This window comes from Microtus pennsylvanicus, chromosome 20 (assembly GCF_037038515.1).
Source record: "Microtus pennsylvanicus isolate mMicPen1 chromosome 20, mMicPen1.hap1, whole genome shotgun sequence".
NCBI lineage: Eukaryota > Metazoa > Chordata > Mammalia > Rodentia > Cricetidae > Microtus > Microtus pennsylvanicus.
In genome coordinates this window covers 34,761,889-34,782,496 of record NC_134598.1, presented here as the reverse complement: position 1 = coordinate 34,782,496, position 20,608 = coordinate 34,761,889, and the positions used below count along the sequence as shown (strand labels likewise).

Sequence of the window (20,608 nt, the reverse complement as noted above, 5' to 3'; positions counted from 1 at the left end):
CTGAGCTGGGTGTCTGGAGTGGGCGGGCACTCCGGACTGCTTGCCTGCTTCTGCGGCAGTTGCTCATGTGAACTAACTTTTGTATTGAACTGTTGGTTTTTGATACACAGAAAGCATTGGTGTTTCTCTCTCTCTTTTTTTATTTTAGGTGGTTCTGGAATGGAGCCGGGATCAATACCACGTTTTGTTTGATTCCTACAGAGACAATATTGCTGGGAAATCCTTTCAGAATCGGTAAGAGTTATTTTGTAGCTTACCTGTTATTTGAATTTAAAGAGTAAGCCGTGGATTCCTTCTTGTTTTAAATGTGGTGGCCGTTTAAAGAGATCTGGTCAGGCTGCTTACGTCAGGACAAAACACGTCTCTCACCTGCAAGGGAATAAGAAATAATTTATTTTTTGAGGCCAATGTGTGTGGCGTGGCTGGGAGCATGGATTCGCATTGTGCAGTCACATGTTCCTATGTGGAAATGGGTTTATAACGTCTTTATAGTTATGCAGCAAAAGACAATCATAAGTGTGTTTCTTTTTTTTTTTTTTTTAAAAATATTTATTTATTATGTATACAATGTTCTGTCTGTGTGTATGTCTGCAGGCCAGAAGAGGGCACCAGATTACCAGATTACAGATGGTTGTGAGCCACCATGTGGTTGCTGGGAATTGAACTCAGGACCTTTGGAAGAGCAGACAATGCTCTTAACCTCTGAGCCATCTCTCCAGCCCCATAAGTGTGTTTCTTAAGCATTGATGGCAACACCAGGAAAGTGGGTTCCAGCAGACTGGGGGGATCTCTATTACAGGTTCTGATGATGCCATTCCTAACTTTTGGGTTGGTGGAAGCTAATGGTTTGTTAATACATTTGAGTGTCTCTCACTTGGTGGTGGCAAGGACCTCAGCTCTGACACTCAAGCGAGCACTGAATGGCTATTAAAGATATTAAAAATAGCCCAAGTGAATTTGGCTGTGCATCTGCAGAGTTCTAACTCTATAATCAGATGGCTCCAAGTGGTCAGTTATCCATGTAGAATCTTTAACAGAAGTGTGACTTTGTTCTGGGACTCTCTAAGTATGGTCTTATATATTTCAGAATAAATACCACACCCACGTGTAGAAACCATCTAGTTCATCCTACTTTGTAGGTGAAAATTTTTGATCCCTAAGAAATAATCCTGTTCTGGACGGTGGTGGCACACACCTTTAATCCAAGCACTCAGGAGACAGAGGCAGACTGGTCTCTGAGAGTTCGAGGCCAGCCTGATCTACAGAATGAGTTCCAGGACAGGCTCCAAAGCTACAGAGAAACCCTGTCTTGGGAAAAAGGAAAGGAAAGGAGGAAAGAAAAGAAACAAAGAAAAGAAAGAGAGAGAGAGAGAAAGAATGAATGAATTTTGCTTGCAGGTCGAGTGGACTGAGTTGTAAGGACTCGTTTTCTCTCTCCAGTTCTGTAAGGTACAGGAGCTTTCATCCCTCACAGGAAGCTAGGTCACCACGACACAGCCCGCTGTGAGCGCTGGCCAGCGTAGCAGCACTCTGTCCACGCAGCCACTCCCATGGTGACTGCAGGGCTGGAGCTGGCACCTGGTCATCACACATTGCTGCCCCCGAGGTACCCATGGCCTCCGTGCTGGGTTCTAGGTGAAGCTTCCTGGTGAAATGCTTTCTTTATTCTTACCCTCAGAAAATTTTCTCTTTCATAAGCCAGGCTTCAGAATAGAAGCAATCACCCCCTTATCCTGTGTCTCTTCTTACAGAGAAAATGAATCACGTAGGTCTTTTTTTTTTTTCTAGAAAACTTTTACTTATTTTAAGTATTTATTTTGTTTTTAATTATGTGTTTATATGTGTGGCTATTGCATGTGGGTGCCCATGGAGACCAGAAGAGGGCGACAGATTCTCCGAAACTGGAGTTTCAGGTGGTTTTGTACAGGTGCTGCCTGAGGTGGATGCTGGGAACCGAACCCAGTTCTTCTGCAAGAAAACTGCTAAGCCAACTCTCCAGCCCAAATAAAACATTTTATACCATTACAGCAATGTATGTCTGTGTTGTGTGTGTGTGTGTGTGTGTGTGTGTGTCTGTCTGTCTGTCTGTCTGTATGCATGTGCGCATGCACAGAGGCTGGAGGTCAGTACTGAATGTCTTCCTTTGCTCCTCCCTCCCTCCCTCCCTCCCTCCCTCCCTCCCTCCCTCTCATTCTTTTGGAGACGAGGTCTCACGGACGTGGAGCTTGCCGGTTTGGCCTGTGGCCGGCAGGTGAACGCCAGGGTTACTCACCAGCGATAGATAGCGCCTGTCTCCACCTCCTGACACAGCCTGGTATTTACACAGGTGCTGGGCATCCGAGCCGGCACAGCTCCAGCCCAGGCTTTCGCTCTTTGCTTTGGTCTGTACTCTGCCCGCGGTGTCCCTTTCACAGAGATCCACTCTCTTGGATTCACCCTGCCCCAGTTGTGTGTATCGGTGTTAGCGGTGAGCAGGGAGGCAGACAGCGTGTCATCAAAGCGAAGGACAGCTATCCTGTAGGGTCTTCAAAACAGCGCTTTTCAGACACTCGGGCTTCCCAAGGCCTCGGGTTCTGTGAAATACAAGATTTTTTTTTATAACAAATATTTGTATCTTATTTGTTTTTAAAAAATTATGCATCAGTGAGTGGAGTCAAAGCAATAGTGTGTGGGATTGCTCACACCCTGACCTTTCATCCCTGCATTGTGTAGGAACAGACAGGATGGTTCTGTTTGTAAATGCTCAGGATAAGGCAGTGATGGGTGTTAGCCTGTTACATGTTGATCCTTGGGGATACATTTTTTTAATACTTGTGGGTCACAACCCTGTCGATTGCCTTTTGGGGGGTTACTCAGTCTAGGGGTTGTAACCCACCCTGCAATCAGTTATTCCAGGGTCCCGGAGAGGCACTACCTGTAAGATATGGGCTAGGAGACAGGAAGAAGGCCATGCGAAGTTTGTCAGGGCCTCCGTTTATTAGAGATGGGGGACAACTTATATAGAGTAAAGAGTTGGGGGATGGGCACAGGGGCCTGGGCTCTGGCCGCGTGGTTCACGTTGGTCACATGGTCCGAGTTGGTCACTAGGCAGGAGGTTATCTTCAGTCAGGTCACTGTAGGCCAAGAAGTCACGAGTTGACACACCTAGTTCTCTAGATAGTTTGGAATGTGGGGTGGGTTCCGCTAACAGATAGCTCTCATTAACAGCCAATTTGGGTGTGGGGTAGGCTTTGTCAATAGAACGATTCCTAACACAATTAGGGGTGTGGGGTTCTCTGCAGACTCCCCAGGGTGATGGTTCCTGCAATGATTTTAGGAGGAAATTGGCTCCTGACACAACCCCTTTGGGGGGGTCACACATCAGACATCCTGCCTATTGAATATTTACATTATTCTTCATGACAGTAGCAAAATGACAGTTATGAAGTAGCAATTTATGTTTGGAGGGTCACCACAACGTGAGGAACTGTATGAAAGGGTCGCAGCGTTAGGAAGGCTGAGAACCACTGTCCTAGGTGATGCTCATGTAAACAACATGGCAGTTGCTCACGTAAAAACCATGGGGCCACTGAGTCACAAGTTCAACTAGCCATCTTTTTTTTTTTTTAAATTCTTCTATTTTTTTATTCTTCGTGTCTTTCACATCAGGCATCTCCATCCCATTCATTTCCCTGCCCCTTTGTATCCACCCTCTGCCCTTGCAACCTCCCTCCCAAAATAAAAGAAAATAAATAAAGTTTAAGAGAGAAAAGAAAAAGAGAGAAGGAAAAAAAAATCTCGTCGTGGAAGCTGCAGTGTGATACAGTGAGTCACACAGTAAACCCTTTTGTCTATACATCTTTACTCACAAGTGTTCATTGCAGAGAGTCATTGTTTGGTTTGAGGCTCTGGTTTCTGCGACACTGTCGATGCTGGGCCCTCACTGGAAACTCCTCTTCAGTATCTGTTGTTGCCCTGTGCTGTGGAGACCCCGAAGCCTTGGGTGGGCAGACCGGTCCCTTCACACGCTGCTGGAGATCACAGCTGGGGTGGATGTTGGGGTGGGCCAACTCATAACCCTGGTTCTAGTCCTGGGTAGTTGCAGGATTGGTCAGCCATGGTAACTCTTGTTGCTTGATAGGACAAGCAAGAGTGGGATTCCTTAGATTTATTTATCTATTTGTTTTTTGTTTGTTTATTCCTATATTTATTTATTTGTCAGTGAACATGGTCTTGTCGTTTCAAGGAAAGCAAGTAACAATATTTGTTGGTAATGGTAACATTTGAATTTTCGGGCGTCTAGACCTTGCTTCCAGCACGGTGACAGTAACAGCATCATGATGCCTTTGTGATTAGGTTTGGCCTCATCTCCCAAGTCACGTTTGTTAACATTACGTAAGAAGGTTATTAAATGTGTTAACATTCGGCAGATCCACGTGACTATTCCAGCTGTGGTTTTCCAGGGTGTGATGCTGCAGAATCTTGTATTAGTGATTGGGCCGTTCAAAGGGTTTTAATGAAAAAGCCCCAGAGGTCCCTTGTGTGTTTTCAGATTCCGCGCTGCAGCTAACCCTGAAGTCGCTATGGCTGATTTTGTGTTTTAGCATCAGAGGAGAATATAAACTATTGCCCGAAAGGCTGTTAGAAGATGCCTGGCCCCTCATGTCCCTGGGAGTGGACATTTTCTTCAAAACCCTTTCCCCTTTGGTTGGCTAGATAGATGGAAACCGGAAGCTGTCAGATGAGCATAAGAGAAATAGTCAGAATCGCAGTGAATTTTGCTGCTGTTGTTGCCTAGAGAACGCGGTTTCTGGGTCTTAGAAATGGATCTGTTGGTAAAGTGCTTGCAAGCAAGTGCAAGAACCCAGAGTGATCCCCAGCACCTGGGTCAAATAGCCAGGTCCAAGGGAGGTGGGGAGGACAGAGGTAGTAGCTCTGTCTGGCCTGGAACTTGCTGATAAACCAGGCTAGCCTCAAAAACAAGGGACCCTCTACCTCCTGAGTGCTGGGATTAAAGATGTGCACCACCACACCCAGCTCCCTAAAGAATTTTTTTTTTAAATCTTGGTTATTTTTTATTTTATTTTTACTTTCTAGAAAGAAAGCAAACTCCTTTTTTTTTTTTCATTTTACACACCAATCCCAGTTCTCTCCCTCCCCTCCTCCCATCCCCTCCCCACCATCTCCAGCCCCCATCCACTCCTCAGATAGGGTAGGGCCCATTGCTTTGGGGAATCAGAGCACACCTTGTAGCCCAGTCTTGCCCTGCATTCAGAATCTCGCCTCAGCCTCCCAAGTGCTAGGATTGCAGACTAAAATCCTTGTGACTAACGTTATTACCTTTTTAGACTGCACCTAGCGATGTAATATTTAATAAAGGTTTCTAATCTCTTGTTAGTTTTTCTGCAGTTTTTATTAGTGTTGTTTGCTCTAAAGAAAAAGGAAATCCTAGTCTCTGGTAGTCACAGCAAACATGTAGATCACCCAGTTCATTCTACGGCTCCATTTCATTACGCATAAAACATGGGTATTAAATTGTGTGTCAATCCTAACTATTTTAGTTCTGTGGTTTGTCCGCCCCCCCCCCCCCCACTGTAGAACTAAGGTCTGTTAAATGACTTTAAAGGTTACCTTTAAATAGCGGTTTATATACAAATTGTTTCACTTTTGTTCCTGAGTCCCAGGGCTTCCTTCTCCTCTGGAAACCAAGATCATGGTCTAGCGGTCAGAGCTGAAGGCTCAGACTCATCACCACCATGCCTGGCGGAAAAACAACTGACTCATGACCATGAGCTGATCATGCGGTCTTTCTGGGTTTTAAATCCAGCCCGTGAATTAAGCTGGGCATGTGATAACAGGCTCATTTGAAGAGAGAGTGTTTGAATGACTTAGGGACTTGAGTTGCTTTCTTCAGCTGAACGTTTACCTGGATCTCTGGATTCTATTAAAACCCATTAAGAATAAGACATTGCTTTGCCAGGAAAGCTTCAGAATATGTATCCCCACTTCCACCCTTCCCATGTTTTCTTCGGAAACTGTATTGACTCAAGCAGGTTTCTTTTTATTTTTCTCAATATTATTATTTTTATTTTATGTTTTTAGGGTATAAGTGCTTGTCACGCAAGCCCGACCACTCGAGTTTAGTTGCCCAGAAATGATGTAAGAGTCAGACGCAGTATTGTGTCTGTAATCCCAGGATACCCCGAAGTGGAGATGGGAGGCAGAGGCAGGAGAATCAGATCAGCTAGCCTGGGGTACAGTTACAGAGAGACAAATCCTGTCTCCAACTCAGTGGATCAGTGAGAACTGAGTCCTCAGAGCTGTCCCCTGCCCTCTGAACATGACCGCATGCCCTCACTGCTACAAAGAAACAAGCTCCCACCCAACACAGCGCAGTACACACATCCACACCAAAACAAGGAATTTTAGTCTGAATAGAGGCCACGAGGGAGGCTGGGGCTTAGAGTGGCCTTGAATAATTAGTGTATGGATATACTGAGTGAGATGTTGGGGGAAGCACACATGGGCTGAAGACAGTGTAGTTATTGCGGCTGGAGAGGAGGCTCAGTGGTTAAGAGCACCGGTGACTCTTCCAGAAGATGGGGGTTTGATTTCCAGCATCTGGATGGCAGCTCACACTTGTCTGTGACTTTATTTCCATGGGATCCAGTGCCCCTTACTAGTCTCTGCAGGCCCTGGGCACACAGAGGGCACATCGACATACAAATAGGCCCAAACATCCGTACACATTATAGTAATAGTAATAATAATAATAATAAAATTTCTAGTCAAATTATTTATCTAACTAATATGTATTGATCCAGTCATCCAGGCACTATCCTAGACCCTAGGCAAACAGTGGTGAACATATAGGACTGGCAGTATAGAAGGGAACCATGAAGTTCAGTTCCAGGGGCAGCTGTTCTCAGAGCATAGCCTCCCAGATGGCAGCGTCAGCACTAGCCGAGAACCTCTTAGAAAAGAGCATTCTGAGGTCCCACTTTAAACCCGTGCATTTAGAAACTCCATTGAAAGTCCTCAGTGTAGCTGCTTGAGAACCATTGCAAGGCATGCACAGGAAAAACCTGGGGGCGGGGGGGGGGAAGCGTTTGAATATTGTTGTGGTGGGGAGAGAGCCTGGAGATGGAGGAGAGAAAATCAATGACCAGCAAAGCAGGGCACAGGAGGCAGAGTTCTGCTGCCCAGATGCGGTCTGTCTCTGGAAGGTGTGCACACCTAGTAAAAGTTAGTACAGTGTACTAAGAATCCCTTCAAACCGGGCGGTGGTAGCTCACGCCTTAATCCCAGCACTCGGGAGGAGAGGCAGGCGGATCTCTGAGTTCTAGGACAGCCAGGGTGATACAGAGAAACCTGCTGTTGTGGAATAACAAAATTAAATAATTAAAATAATAAAATTAAAATATTAATTTTAGCTAGGCATAGATGAGTTACATTTGTTTGTGCTGCGGGATCTGACTTTAGCTGTGAAAAGATGTTACTTTTGTTTATGCTGCGGGATCTGACTTTAATTGTGAAAAGATGTTACTTTTGTTTATGCTGCGGGATCTGACTTTAATTGTGAAAAGATGAGTTACATTTGTTTGTGCTGCGGGATCTGACTTTAATTGTGAAAAGATGAGTTACATTTGTTTGTGCTGCGGGATCTGACTTTAGCTGTGAAAAGATGAGTTACTTTTGTTTATGCTGCGGGATCTGACTTTAATTGTGAAAAGATGTGTTACATTTGTTTGTGCTGCATTTTTTTTAACTGTGTAAAGATGTTTCACCTTGTCCACCTAAGGCACTGAAAGGTCTAATAAAGAGCAGGTGGGCAGGAGAAAGGATAGGCGGGGCGGACAGACAAAAAAATAGGAGGAGGGCTCTAGACTCAGGAGAGGACAACAGGGACACGCCCTGGGGCAGGAAGCCAGGTAGCTTCTAGGCAGCCGGACTGAGAAGCAGTGAAAGTGAGACTCCTCGGAAGGAAGGAGTAGTAAAAAGCCCCTAGGCAAAGGTAGATAAAGGTTAAGTTAAAGGAGGTAGGGGAAAGGAGCCGAAGCTAGACTAGTGTAGTCTCTGTGTCCAGTGCTGTGGGAGAGTCTTGTGAGTTCTGAGAAGAGCGGGCTGAAGAGGAAAAGAGGACTGGGGAAGAAGTGCTTGAAAGGAAAGGAAGGGTGAAAGCTTCCTGCGAGTTCTTAACTCTAACATGAGGGTCAGCGTGCAGATGCCCTGAGAAAGACAGTGGTGAAGCCCAGATTGTACCTGGGGCGGTGGTGACTCTTCTTCACACGCATCCTCATTTCCCCTACAAAGCTGTGGGATGGTCGTGTCTCAGGACACACCAGAGTGCCTCTCCCACACCAGGGTGCCTCTCCCGAGTGTCTCAGGACACACCAGAGTGCCTCTCCCGAGAGTCTCGGGGCACACCAGGGTGCCTCTCCCGAGTGTCTCCTCCTCCACTTCCAAACTGCCCCATCTCCACACTCCACTTTTTCTCTACTATGCCATCTTCTCAGCCCCTTTTCCCCGGTGCTGAGCATGGAGCCGTAGACCTCACGCACACTAAGGAAACACTGCGTCTGGGCGCCATTCCTCCCCGAAGCCAGTTCCTCACTAAGGCTGTCTCTGGCATTGATGACAATGGTCCTACACAGACATGGTTTCTAACCCTCTTTTCTGTTATTTTCTGCGACATTTAACATCTCAGACTTCACATCTATTTCATTTACTTCCTGTTTTTACTCATCTAGCATATAAGTTCCTCATCTCTTGGGGGCTGTGGTGGGGACAGGCTCGCTATAACCCAGGCTGTCTCAGGCTCCTCCTAATCTTGGGCCTCCTGAGAGTTTTGTAATGACAGGCATGTGCCACCAATTGCTTGCCCATGTCTTTCAAGGAAAAGGTGGGGTCACTCTATTTATTTTCCCATGAGATAATTAATCTATGATTTAAAAAAAAATGTAGCTGCAACCAGAAGCCTAATCGTGTACCCGGGCTGCAAGAAGACCAGAAGGACAGTGTGTTTCGTTGTTGCTGTGATCAGACACCTTACAAAAAGCAGCTTAAAGATGGAAAGGCTTGTTTTGGACTCTTGATTCATAGTGGGGACGACACGGTAGCTTGAATGGCTTTGTAGATGGGGCAGTTAATCTTGTATCCTGCTACGTTACTGAAGGTATTTATGAGTTGTAGAAGTTCCTTGGTAGAATTTTGGGGGATAACTTATGTAAGCTATCATATCATCAGCAAATTGTGAGAGTTTGACTTCTTTTCCGATTCGGATCCCCTTGATCTCCCTTTGGTGTCTTAGTGCTCTAGCTAGGACCTCAAGAACTATACTGAATAGATACGGAGAGTGGACAGCCTTGTCTTGTTCCTGATTTCAGTGGGATCGCTCGGGGTTTCTCTCCATTTAGTTTGATGTTGGCTGATGGCTTGCTGCATACTGTCTTTATGATGTTTACCTGCTCTCTCCAAGACCTTTAAAAAAAAATAAGAGCAGGTTGAGGGGGGAAAGGACCATCCCCGTGAGTCACCCACACGGTCGCCCTCTTTGCCAGGTGCCACACTATCTCATGCTTTGGGAAACAAAGCAAGAAGGTCTCCTGCCTGCTTGGCGCTTCCCTCCACAGGAAGGGCCCGTGTAACCAGAGGGAGAGGGAGCAGATGGTCATTTAATGTGTTAGGAGGATGTCAAGGGCTCTGGAACAAAGGAAGAGAAGAGGGAGCAGGATTCACGACTTCCATCTGAGCAGGAAGGTGGAGGCTCTGCTGGGCCCAGACCATCCTGGACTCCAGCAATGTCGCTCTTTATCTGGCCACGTGACCCGGCTGATCCTGCATTTGTGGAACGTGTGAGCCGTCAATGATCTAAACTGAGGCGTAAGACTTCACCCTCTACTCCCAGACCATCGTCATTCCCAGTCTGCTTGACATTTTCTTACTGTAGCAAAACATTCCGTAGCATGGAACTCAGCATCTTAACCATTTCTATAGTGTATGGTAGAGAGTAGCTCCAAATGTCTCCACGAGGTGGAGCGCCTGTCGTGACCGGCTAGTTCCAGAACTGCCGTCGGCCACACCTGATGATCAGGCTCTCCCTGCTCCACTGGGACCCTCAGGCCTCTGAGGAACCACTTTTGTCTCAGATTCCCCTCCATTAATCTTTGATTATCGTTGCTGTTGTCGTTACTGTGTGTGTATGAGGGTGGGGGTGATGTGCCCAGGGCACCTGTGGAGGTCAAAGGGTAACTCTGGGAGTTAGTTCTCTTTGCCTTCTCAGGGACTGAACTCCGTCTTAGGTTTGTGCAGCAAGCACTTTCAATTCGCTGAGCCATCTAGATAGCGCCCCTCCCCCACCCCAGAATCTTTCAGAAGGAAAAGTACAGTGGTGCACACTTTTAATCCCAGCACTCAGGAGGCAGAGGCAGGCAGATCTCTGTGAGTTTGAGGTCAGCCTGGTCTACAGAGTGAGTTCCAGGACAGGTGTCAATCTCTTTACAGGGAGGTTGTGAGGATCAAAGGATAGAGATTTCACGAGATTCCTAACAATGCGGTTCGCAGGGATGGTGTCCAGTAGACACCCCTCTCCCAGCCGTGGCCCCAGGATATCACATGGTTCTGTTGAATGGGTATGCCATAGTTCTCTGACCTTTCTGTGGTGATTTCTAAATTTAAAGATGGTTTTGTTGGTTTGTTTTAACGTTGTTTTTTGTTTTGTTCGAGAGAGGGTTTCTCTGTGTGGCCGGCCATGGCTATCCTGGAACTTGCTCTGTAGACCATGCTGGCCTCGAACTGAGATTCACCTGTCTCTGCTTCCCAAGTGTTGGGATTAAAGGCCTACACCACCACCACTTGGTTTAAATTTAAAATCTCAGATATAAGTTCTGTTATAATCTTTTCCCCAAATGTTCTGGAAAGCCTACGCTAAGCTGGAGGACTTGTGGGTTTGCCCTAGGCTCTGTCTGCCCATGCCGATCGACGTGGTTTACACCTGGGTGAATGGCACAGACCTTGAACTGCTGAAGGAGCTCCAGCAGGTCCGAGAACAGCTGGAGGAAGAGCAGAAGGCGATGAGGTAAATCCGCTTACAAAGGAGCCCGTGTGTGCCGTGAGCTCACGTAGGTGTACGTCAGAGGTGGGCAAAGTGATCACTCACGGCCAACTCGCTGTTCCCTCTCTCTTACCTGGAAGATTTGCTAAGCGCCCCCTGCCCCACTCATTTCTTTATAAATGTCACCAGTACTTTCTAGTTAGCCGTCCTCAGCACCACATATGTCAATGCCTTCCCTCTGCCATAAGCATTGTAACCCTTCCTATTGGCAGATTGGTTCCAGTGAAGCCACCAAGAAAGGCAACATTGTTAACTCTCCCTTGTTCACATCTTGGGCTAGCACCAGCTGATGCCTATGTCACAAACTGTGTTTGCTTTTTATTAGGGAAATCCTGGGGAAGAACACAACAGAACCAACGAAGAAGAGGTAAGGGTTTTAGTTTTCTTCACAGGAATAAAGCTCGAAGGCCGGAAACGAAGCGTCAAGTCGTCACTTGTGGGTGCAGACGGTTTTGTTTTGTATTTGCCCGTATTTCAGCCCCACCCCTGCTATTTTTGACACCCCAATTAAGTGCATCCATTAAAGAGAATTTGCAGTGCTAAACAGCATGACTGAGTGAGCGCGCACTCTTTTGCGTTCAAGCCAACCAAATCCTGCTTGTTTTTGGCAAGCCCAGAGTACTCATTTATCTGTCTTGATGCGGTGCTCTCTTGGCCTCTTCAAACTAATTATACCCTGTGTTTTGACTATAAAATTTGTGCCCATCATCTATTTGTCCATTTGTAATCTCTCTTTATCTTTGGAAGCTGTCAGCTTGTATATACTTAAGGACCCGGAAGGGGATTTAGCCCAGAGACAAGAACCAGGTACATCTGTCCCGCTAGATGTATTGGCTTCAATCATGCTTGGCTCTGATGAGTTCATAAAACCGCTCTGGTGGACAAGCAGAAACTTCTCACAGCTTCTTTTCCACTTTAAAGAGGTTGTCTGTGGAGGTGATCCCCTACTGTCTTTTTTTTTTTGCTTGTTTTTAATTTTTTTTTTAAAATATTTATTTATTATGTATACAATATTCTGTCTGTGTGTATGTCTGCAGGGCGCATTACAGATGGTTGTGAGCCACCATGTGGTTGCTGGGAATTGAACTCAGGACCTTTGGAAGAGCAGACAATGCTCTTAACCACTGAGCCATCTCTCCAGCCCCCTTGTTTTTAATTTTTGAAAGAAGCTAGCCCAAGCTAGCCTTCACACCCCCTGTGCAGCTGAGAATGCCTTGATCTGCTCCCGCTGCCTCTTGCTCAAGTGCCGGGTCGTAGGAGTGTGCAGCTGCACGCAGCTCACAGCTGTCAGCCGGAGCTGAAGGTGCCCTGCTTTTTACCTCCTGTGTCGACGCGGTATTTTCATGCTTCCTACCTCAGTATAGTGGGCAGACACGGTATAAGTATATGTGTATGTATGTGTGTTATAAGTATATAGTGTGTATGTAGTACCACAGTGTGGCTCTATGAGCTGTGAGGCCAAGTATATTTGAGAGGGACAGAGTTGGTGTTTGGATTAACACTCAGTCACCATTTTTGAGGGGTGCTAAGTGAACAAACGGGGTGACAGTTGCTTTCTCTTGCACTTCTTTGGTTATTAGCTAAGACGGTTGAATGGTTTTACGTACCACCGCACTATCTGTGAGTCCCACTTTGTGAGCTTTCTAGCCATGTTCTGTGACTATGGCTTTTACTCGGGTACTCTTTAAAGGGATTTCTTTTATTCAGACAGAAAGCCCCCTATGTGGTGACACTGGAGCTGTGCTATCCTTGTCATTTGTATCGTGTGATGTCCTGAGTTGCTCATATTGTTCTAACTGGGCTGGGTAAATTGTATCCAGTAGCATGATACTGTTAGCCAAAATCTCTTTCCAAGTATGCTAACAAGGGGCTTCAATTGACTTACGTATGAGACATGATTTCACTGACCTAGAATTCATAATTGATTCTCTTACCTTATCCATCAGGTATGAGATATCACACTTGAGTGGTATACTCTTATAATTAATAGAAGCTTGAACACTGTATGTTTAAAATGTGTCTTATTTTTATTCCATACTTACTAAAACAATTTTAGCAATTTTGAGATGAACTTATTTTTTATGGTATGAATTTTATAGATATGGGTTATAGGATTTTAACCCCCGCCCCCATCTAGCAGTGGTCTCAAGCTCTTCCTTGGTGATGTGCTTGTCTGTGCAGCGAGAAGCAGTTGGAGTGTCTGCTGACGCACTGCATTAAGGTGCCCATGCTTGTTCTGGACCCGCCCTTGCCAGCCAACAGCACCCTGAAAGACCTGCCATCTCTTTATCCGTCTTTCCACGCCGCCAGCGACATGTTCAACGTGGCAAAACCAAAAAACCCTTCGACTAATGTGTCCGTTGTTGTTTTTGACAGTACTAAGGATGGTAAGATTTCTTTCCTATGTTTTTTTTTTTTTTAAAGATTTATCATTTTGTGTGTATGAGTGTCTTCTGCATGCATGTCTGTCCTCTTCATCCCTGGAGGCCAGAAGAGGGTGTTATATCCCCTGGAAATGGAGCTCTAGGGAGTTGTGAGCTGCCATGTGGGTCCTAGGAGTTGAGCCGACAATAGAGCAACAAGTGCTCTTGACTGTGAGCCATCTCTCCAGCCCATGTGTATTTATTATTATTATTATTGGAAGTTTAATTGTTGGGGCAGGGTCTCTTATGTAGCCCTGACTGTCCTGGAATTCACTATATAGACCCAATTGACCTCAGATTCTGAGATCTCTGCCTCCTGAGATCAAAGGTGTGTGCTGCCGTGCCCAGTTCCCTGGGCACTGAGATCGAAGGTACGTTGCTATGCCCAGCTCTGAGTGTATATTTAAACCATGCTATCATCGATATTCAGAATAGCAGAATTCTGAACGAAGCAGTGGTTCAGCTTTTAAGAACCGTCCTATAAACTAAAGATGTCCAGGGAAAACCCACAGAGCCATTGTCTTGTTGCCCTGTGAGCCGCCTGCCATCTCAGGAGAGGGCTGCGGGCACAGCATTGCCCGTGCTGAGTACCCGGGAGGATCTTCGGTCTGCTGTACAGAAAGTGCCTCCACCTCTGTCTCCTGGCGCAACGTCATCCTGGAGGCTGGTGGTTGTTGTTGTTTGTTTGTTATTTTAACAATATAACTTGATGAGATCGTGTTCTACAGTTTGGACAGAACACACTGGAGCATTCTTGGTCTCTCTTCAGAAATGGCTTGTCTTCCTTCTGCTTCACACGCGAAATCTGAACTCCCAGTGGGATGGCACAGGAGGTTTCGCCTTTGGGAGACGATGAGGGCGCGGAGGTTAAGACTTGAGTAGAATTTTTATAATATCGCAGACTTCATGAGTAGTATTATATTTTTATAATACTGCAGGCTCTGTGCCCCCCCCCCAGGAAGTTGACAAGATGCTTCTGACTGTAGTTGGGAAGAATCAACTTGCTAGACCCTGCCCTTGCCCTTCCGGCCCCTGCCTTTGCCCTTCCGGCCTCCAGAACTGCAAGGCAGCCCCATCTGCTGTTTATAAGACATTGGGTGGCTCTTGGAATCTGTCCCTGTGCTGAGACATGACTGCTAAGGCCACATGTGTGAACAGCTCTGGTCTCTCAGTCACCCTGTGCTCTGGGCCTCTCTACCTGGAGACTCTGTGAATTTTACGTGGGCACTGTGAAAGTTGTTGGGCTCCTTCCATGATATGGGGAGTATTTTGTCCATATCACATGTCTCAGCCTCGCTTTTTGGCAGCGTCTTTGCCCCTTCCCTGCTTACTTCGTAAACTATATAACTAACCTCATCCTATTATTTGCTTTTGTTTTGCCAATAAAAAGGAAAAGGTCTTAGGTTCTTCCCCTGTTCATTCCAGTTCCTTCACAGACACCCGGCTGTTCTATCTGTCTGTAAAGTTTTCCACCTAGCTGGCGAGTAAATCTGAAAATCCAGATCTCGTTGGTTCACTGTCTCTTAGAAGACCGTACTTTAGTGATATGTATTTGCTTTTTATACGAATGTGAGCTCCTTCCTGTCCCTGGGGTCGCAGGTTCAGCTTGGCTGTGCCCTTCACTCTCTCCCCTGTAATCTCTCATCGTCAGTCAGCTGCCAGTGATCGCTGCAGGTGGTGGACCACGGCTAACGCCACAGCCACCTCTTCACCATCTCCTGTTCTTCCCCATCCATCTCCTCGGTGGGAGAACGAGGGCATCCATGATGCTTTTTATCTTTGCTTTGCTAATTCCATGGTGTTTGTGCTATAACTCATAATTTATACGAAATGACACAGGGATTTATGGTTTCACATGTGATTTATTGACTGAGACAGAACTTTGCCACACACCTGCTTAAATCACAAAACATGCCAAAATGCTTCTCCCGGCTCTGACGTTATTTTTAGATCGAAGGAAACTGTGAGCTTTCTGAATGCAAGCTTCTTCCCTTCCCTTCCCTTCAGATGAGAGGAGCCGTCACCTAGCACAACCCGGCAGCCTGGTCCCAGGACTCCAAGGTGGCTTTTCCAGTCACACTAACACCCCTCAGTTTACGAGAAATGACACCTTTATAGGGCGATTCACGTTACCTCAGTGAATCCGCAAACAGCTCTATTTTTATACACAGGTATAATGTGTGTCCAGTGGCTAGGGGGTGTAATCCCTTCCCCATGGGGTATTCCTTTCATTCTTGATCCCTTAGTTCTTACAGGATGTTCACTGGGCTATGGGTATCGCTTGGGGGTAGAGCCCTTGTCTAGCGTGCACCCTGTATATGATCATCAGCATAAAAACTTAACAATGTGTCAGCTGGGCCTGACCTTTATACTTCCTGTGGCTCGCTCTGCAGGTAAAGCCGGCCGGCCTACCCACTTAACAGTATGCCAGCTACTGTCCTCAGTGACAGAGACAAGGCGCACGAACAGGTGGCCGTATTCTCTGCCCTGAATTGGCAAATAATTAACAAATAAGTAAGTTACATACTTTGTAGAAAAGAACACAGTAGAGAAAAACCGGATGGGAGGCGTGGAAAAGGAAATGGCAGTCAGGAAATGGGGTGAACATTTGAGTGGTGGGGCAGGCTTCGAGTAGGGGGTGAGCTTTCTAAATTGGTGGGGACAGGCTTCGAGAAGGGGTGATTTTTTTTTTAAATGAAATATATAGAAGGTTAGGGTGCCAGCAACATGAATGACCGGAGAAAGGACTATCGGGGAGTTGGAGTAGCTAGTGCAGAGCCCCACAGTAGGAACAGGAACGTAGCTGCTGGGTTTGAGGAGCAGGAGGCCAGAGTGAGCGAAAGAGAGTGGACAAGAGAAAGCAAAAGATGAGACCAGAGAACGGGGAGGGAGCGGGTCACGGTAGCCACATGGAACTCAGAGTCTTTGACCCACAGTGTGATGGGGGAATCACTGGAGCTGGTCTGACTTGTGGTCCATGGGAATCAGTTAGCTGTGTGCAGTGAGTGCAAACCCAGGAGGGACAAACATGGTTGGAATCCAGACAGGGGTGAGTGTGGCTCAGTGCATGGATGGTGAGAAACATTTGGATTCTGCCCGTTTTGAAGGTCGGCCCACCTCGGTCCTTGGTGAATACCTCCCGTGATGGTTGTTTGTAGAGTTGGCTTGTGGTGCCTGATTACAGATTTTACCTTTGCTTATAGAAGACGGTATTTTGCGCATTTGATGCACTGCTCTAAGTGGCCAGAACCTTTGAGTCCTTAGGCTACTAGCTGGGACACAACATCGCTGTCAGTTTGTCCACACAATTCACAAATATGCTTCCTAGTTCTTTTTTTTGTTGTTGTTGTTTTTGTTTTTTGAGACAGGGTTTCTCTGTGTAGCTTTGGAGCCTGTCCTAGAAAACTTGCTTTGTAGACCAGGCTGGCCTCAAACCCACAGAGATCCACCTGCCTCTGCCTTCTGAGTGCTGGGCATGTGCCACCACTGCCCAGCTCCTGTTTCTTCCAGAACTTTGGCGTGGGATCTCTCTTTGTCTCATAAACATAAAGGTGGCGTGAGAATGTTGTGAAAATTTGATGAGATTACATGCATGTTCTATCCCACATATCAGACCTACTAGAATTTTCCAAATTTACCAGCACATCACCCACAATCCATGGGGACAGTTACCTGATAAATATGTTTGGAAGTCACAGTCATTCCTAATGTCCATGCTGCATGCTGTTCTTAGGGGTGGGGTTGTTGCTGGTGGTGGCCTTTTGAGATAGGCTACTGTGGATGGCCCTGACTGGTCTGCGGTTCACTGTGTGCAGGCTAGGATTGAACTGTTGACAGTCCTCTTGCCTAGGCCTCCTGAGGGTTAAGGAAGAGCAAGCTACCCACCGTTCCTGCCTTCTTTCAGACTGTTTCCCAGGGCCCTGTGTGCCCTAAGCAGGTGCTGTCCCGCTAGCTACAGCAACAGCCCCAGCTCCGTTGGTACTGGCTTAAGACTTCCCCAGACCGTAATTTGTAGGTCCCTCCAGAAGATCCAAATGGGAGCCCGCACCCCGAGCTTCCTGTTTCCCTCCATTCTGGATGTCAGCAGTACCTTCGCTGAGCCGCTTGTCCCCTCTTCTTACTTCTCTTGTGGCTGTGTGCCCACCGACTCTGAGAAAGTCGCCTCCTGTGGGCATAGTGGCTCTAAGGCAGCTGCTTGCTTTTCTGTAAACACCTCTGCTATTGTTCACGCCCCCTTCCCTTGTCTGACTACTCTTCATTTGCTGGTCGTGACATTCCCGGAGGTTTAGCACAGTCAAACAAAAACCTGGCCCAGGTTTGCTGTTGCATCTGTGAGTTTTCTATCATCCCATCATTTCTTCCTCTGAGTCCAGCTTCAGTTTATGTTTTTCCACAAAGAACCTCACGTTTCTGCCGCCTGCATAAATCTCTTGACAGTGCAGATTTTAATGTTCAGTTATACACCGCTTTACAGTATGCCTCCTTGGTTGAATGTGCTAATTTTATCGTCTCATTTTTTTGAAACCACGCGTTATGCTACTTTAACAGCTCCCCAAATGCTCTGTTGTAGTGTTCTGCCGGAGAGTTAGATAAGCGTTTGTTAAACGTATGTTTGTTTCTTGCATTGTTTCTTGTAGTTGAAGATGCCTATGCCGGACTATTTAAGGGAAGCAGCAAGCAGACAGTTTGGAGAGCCTACTTGGTATGTCATTTTAAATCTGATTGTACTTCTGCATCCGACCAGAATAAAAGTATAAACAATAAAGCTGCTTTCATTAGGTCTTGCTATGTCGTCCCATCTGGCCTTGGACTTGCAATCTTCCTGCCTGCCCCTGGGAATGCAGGGATTGCAGTCCTGAGCCACCACGCTTTGCTCCCTAAGAACCTGGCGCCACTGAACGTCTGGCTACGGTGTCTTCTTACCTTGAAGCTCAGCAAGCACAGCGAAAGCGCACCAGCTTCTCCGCCGTGTTTTCACCAGCTCTGAGATGAAAGGTGAGCTGAATCTTTTCCTTTTATTTCAGACGACAGACAAAGAAGTCCCGGGCTTGGTGCTGATGCAAGACTTGGCCTTCCTGAGTGGATTCCCACCAACATTCAAGGAGACAAGTCAGCTGAAGACAAAACTGCCGGAAAACCTTTCCTCTAAAATAAAGCTGGTAAGAAGAGGAAAGGTCACCAGCGTGGCTCGTCTCAGTCCACACTCGGTTCGACCCTTCCCTTGTGACCCATTGTGCGTGGGTTCACAGTGTAGCCAAGGCAAAGATGGAGTCTGTCCTGTCACAGTCCGCTGTCAGAAAGGCTGATCTGCACAAAAGAGCCTCGTTCCTTACTCTCTTGCTTGAGACTAGATCTTACTCCACGGGCAGATTGGTTTTGAAATTGTAGCAATCCTCCTGCCTCAGCCTCTCAAGTGCTGATGTTTGCGCATCCAAACCCAGCTCTGAAATGACTATTTTAATAATTTATCTTTTTTTTAAAAGATATATTTATTTATTTATTATGTATACAAATTTCTGCCTCCATGTATACCCACACACCAGAGGAGGGCGCCAGATCTCATTACAGATGGTTTGAAGCCACCATGTGGTTGCTGGGAATTGAACTCAGGACCTCTGGAAGAGCAGACAGTGCTCTTAACCACTGAGCCATCTCTCCAGCCCCTTTTTTTTCTTTTCTGAGACAAGATTTCTCTGTAGCTTTGGAGCCTGTCCTGAAATTTGCTTTGTAGACCAGGCTGGCATCAAACTCACAGAGATCCGCCTGCCCCTGCCTTATGAGTGCTGGGATTAAAAGCGTGCACCATTACTGCCCAGCTCATTATTATTATTATTGTTATTATTATTATTTTAAAATATGTGGTGTATTGTGTTGGGGAAAGTCATAAAAGTAGTAAGAGCTCTAATGAGCACATTTATGAAAGCTTTCATTCATAAAGGGGTTATATGGTTATATTTCAAGCATTGATAATGTGGGATGATATGAAACTCTGGTTCATGAACAGCAAATCCAGACATTGATGAATTTAGGACGTGTGTATAATTCTTACCCTTCAGCCTCGACTGGCCTTTTCCTGAACATGTGTAGATTCAGGACACAGTCCATGTTTTTTCAAGTTGACCTTATTTTCGGCATGCTATTCCCGGTGGTAAACACGAGCGTCTCTCTCTTAGTCAGAGAGTAGAGTCCTTGCCTCTGGAACTGCAGGGATCTGCTTCTTGAACTTGTGAGATTGTGCCATAGGTTGAGCTTGCCTTCCCACTTCCTCTCCTTTTGCCATTTAATAGTTTGTGGGGGATGGAGAAGGTGGGGGTCATGAGGCAGGGAGGAAGGAAGTTTTCTCCATTCTTGCGTTAGTCACCCCGTCCCAAGTTCCCCTCTTCCTCTTCTCTGGGTCTTACAGTTTAGATGCTTTGTGTTATAAGAAGAGCGATACGGATGCCGCCGGCCTTGTCTCTGTTTTGTATCTCCCCATAGCCAGCTTTGTCTTTCTGTTTCTCCTATTTCTTCCTCTTCATTTCTGTTTGCGGCAGGTCTCGCTACGTAATTCTGGCTGGCCTGCAACTTGCTGTGCAGACTGGGCTGTCTTTGAGCTTGTAAACTTACTGTCCCTGCAGCACCTCTGTGCCTGGCCGGCCCCTTGTAGCTTTTCTTCATTGTACTTTGAAATACAGTGGGGGTTCCAGCAGTGCGATTGGCTAACACGCAGCACTTGTATGGAACGGAACAGCGCTCAGCTATATGGGGCTGAATTTGTGGTTCATCTGCAGTTATTTCTAAAATAGATACATCTCCTTCCCCTGCGGGACTTTCAGTACTGATTTGAGCAGTTAAAACCATAGATTAGCTTTTGTTTCAGCCGAAGTTTATTTGGCTTCTTAGCTTCTGGTTCCAGAACGACAGAGACAGGCGCATCCGTCCTTCCCACTGTTCACGATCAGACTCTCTTCCTCATGAGGGAAGAGCGACTTCTGTCGTCCACGTGAATCCAAACCTGAAAAGAAATTAGGAATCCACTCTGCTTCTTACGCTTTTGTGTGACTGTGTAACATCGTGCTCTGTGCGGCCGCTCCTCGGTGCTGACGACATTCGA

The 20,608-nt window shown here is 46.5% G+C and overlaps 1 protein-coding gene across 1 annotated transcript in view; it reads left to right on the top strand.

Annotated features, from left to right (window-relative positions):
- Window positions 1-20,608, top strand: part of Gnptab (N-acetylglucosamine-1-phosphate transferase subunits alpha and beta) — a 60,710-nt gene that overhangs the window by 15,849 nt on the left and 24,253 nt on the right. Inside the window, exons 2-7 of the mRNA XM_075954031.1 lie at window positions 149-234; window positions 10,937-11,056; window positions 11,418-11,459; window positions 13,274-13,479; window positions 18,153-18,217; window positions 18,540-18,674. Coding sequence (XP_075810146.1) covers window positions 149-234; window positions 10,937-11,056; window positions 11,418-11,459; window positions 13,274-13,479; window positions 18,153-18,217; window positions 18,540-18,674 — 654 coding nt within the window. The remainder of the gene's footprint in view (window positions 1-148; window positions 235-10,936; window positions 11,057-11,417; window positions 11,460-13,273; window positions 13,480-18,152; window positions 18,218-18,539; window positions 18,675-20,608) is intronic.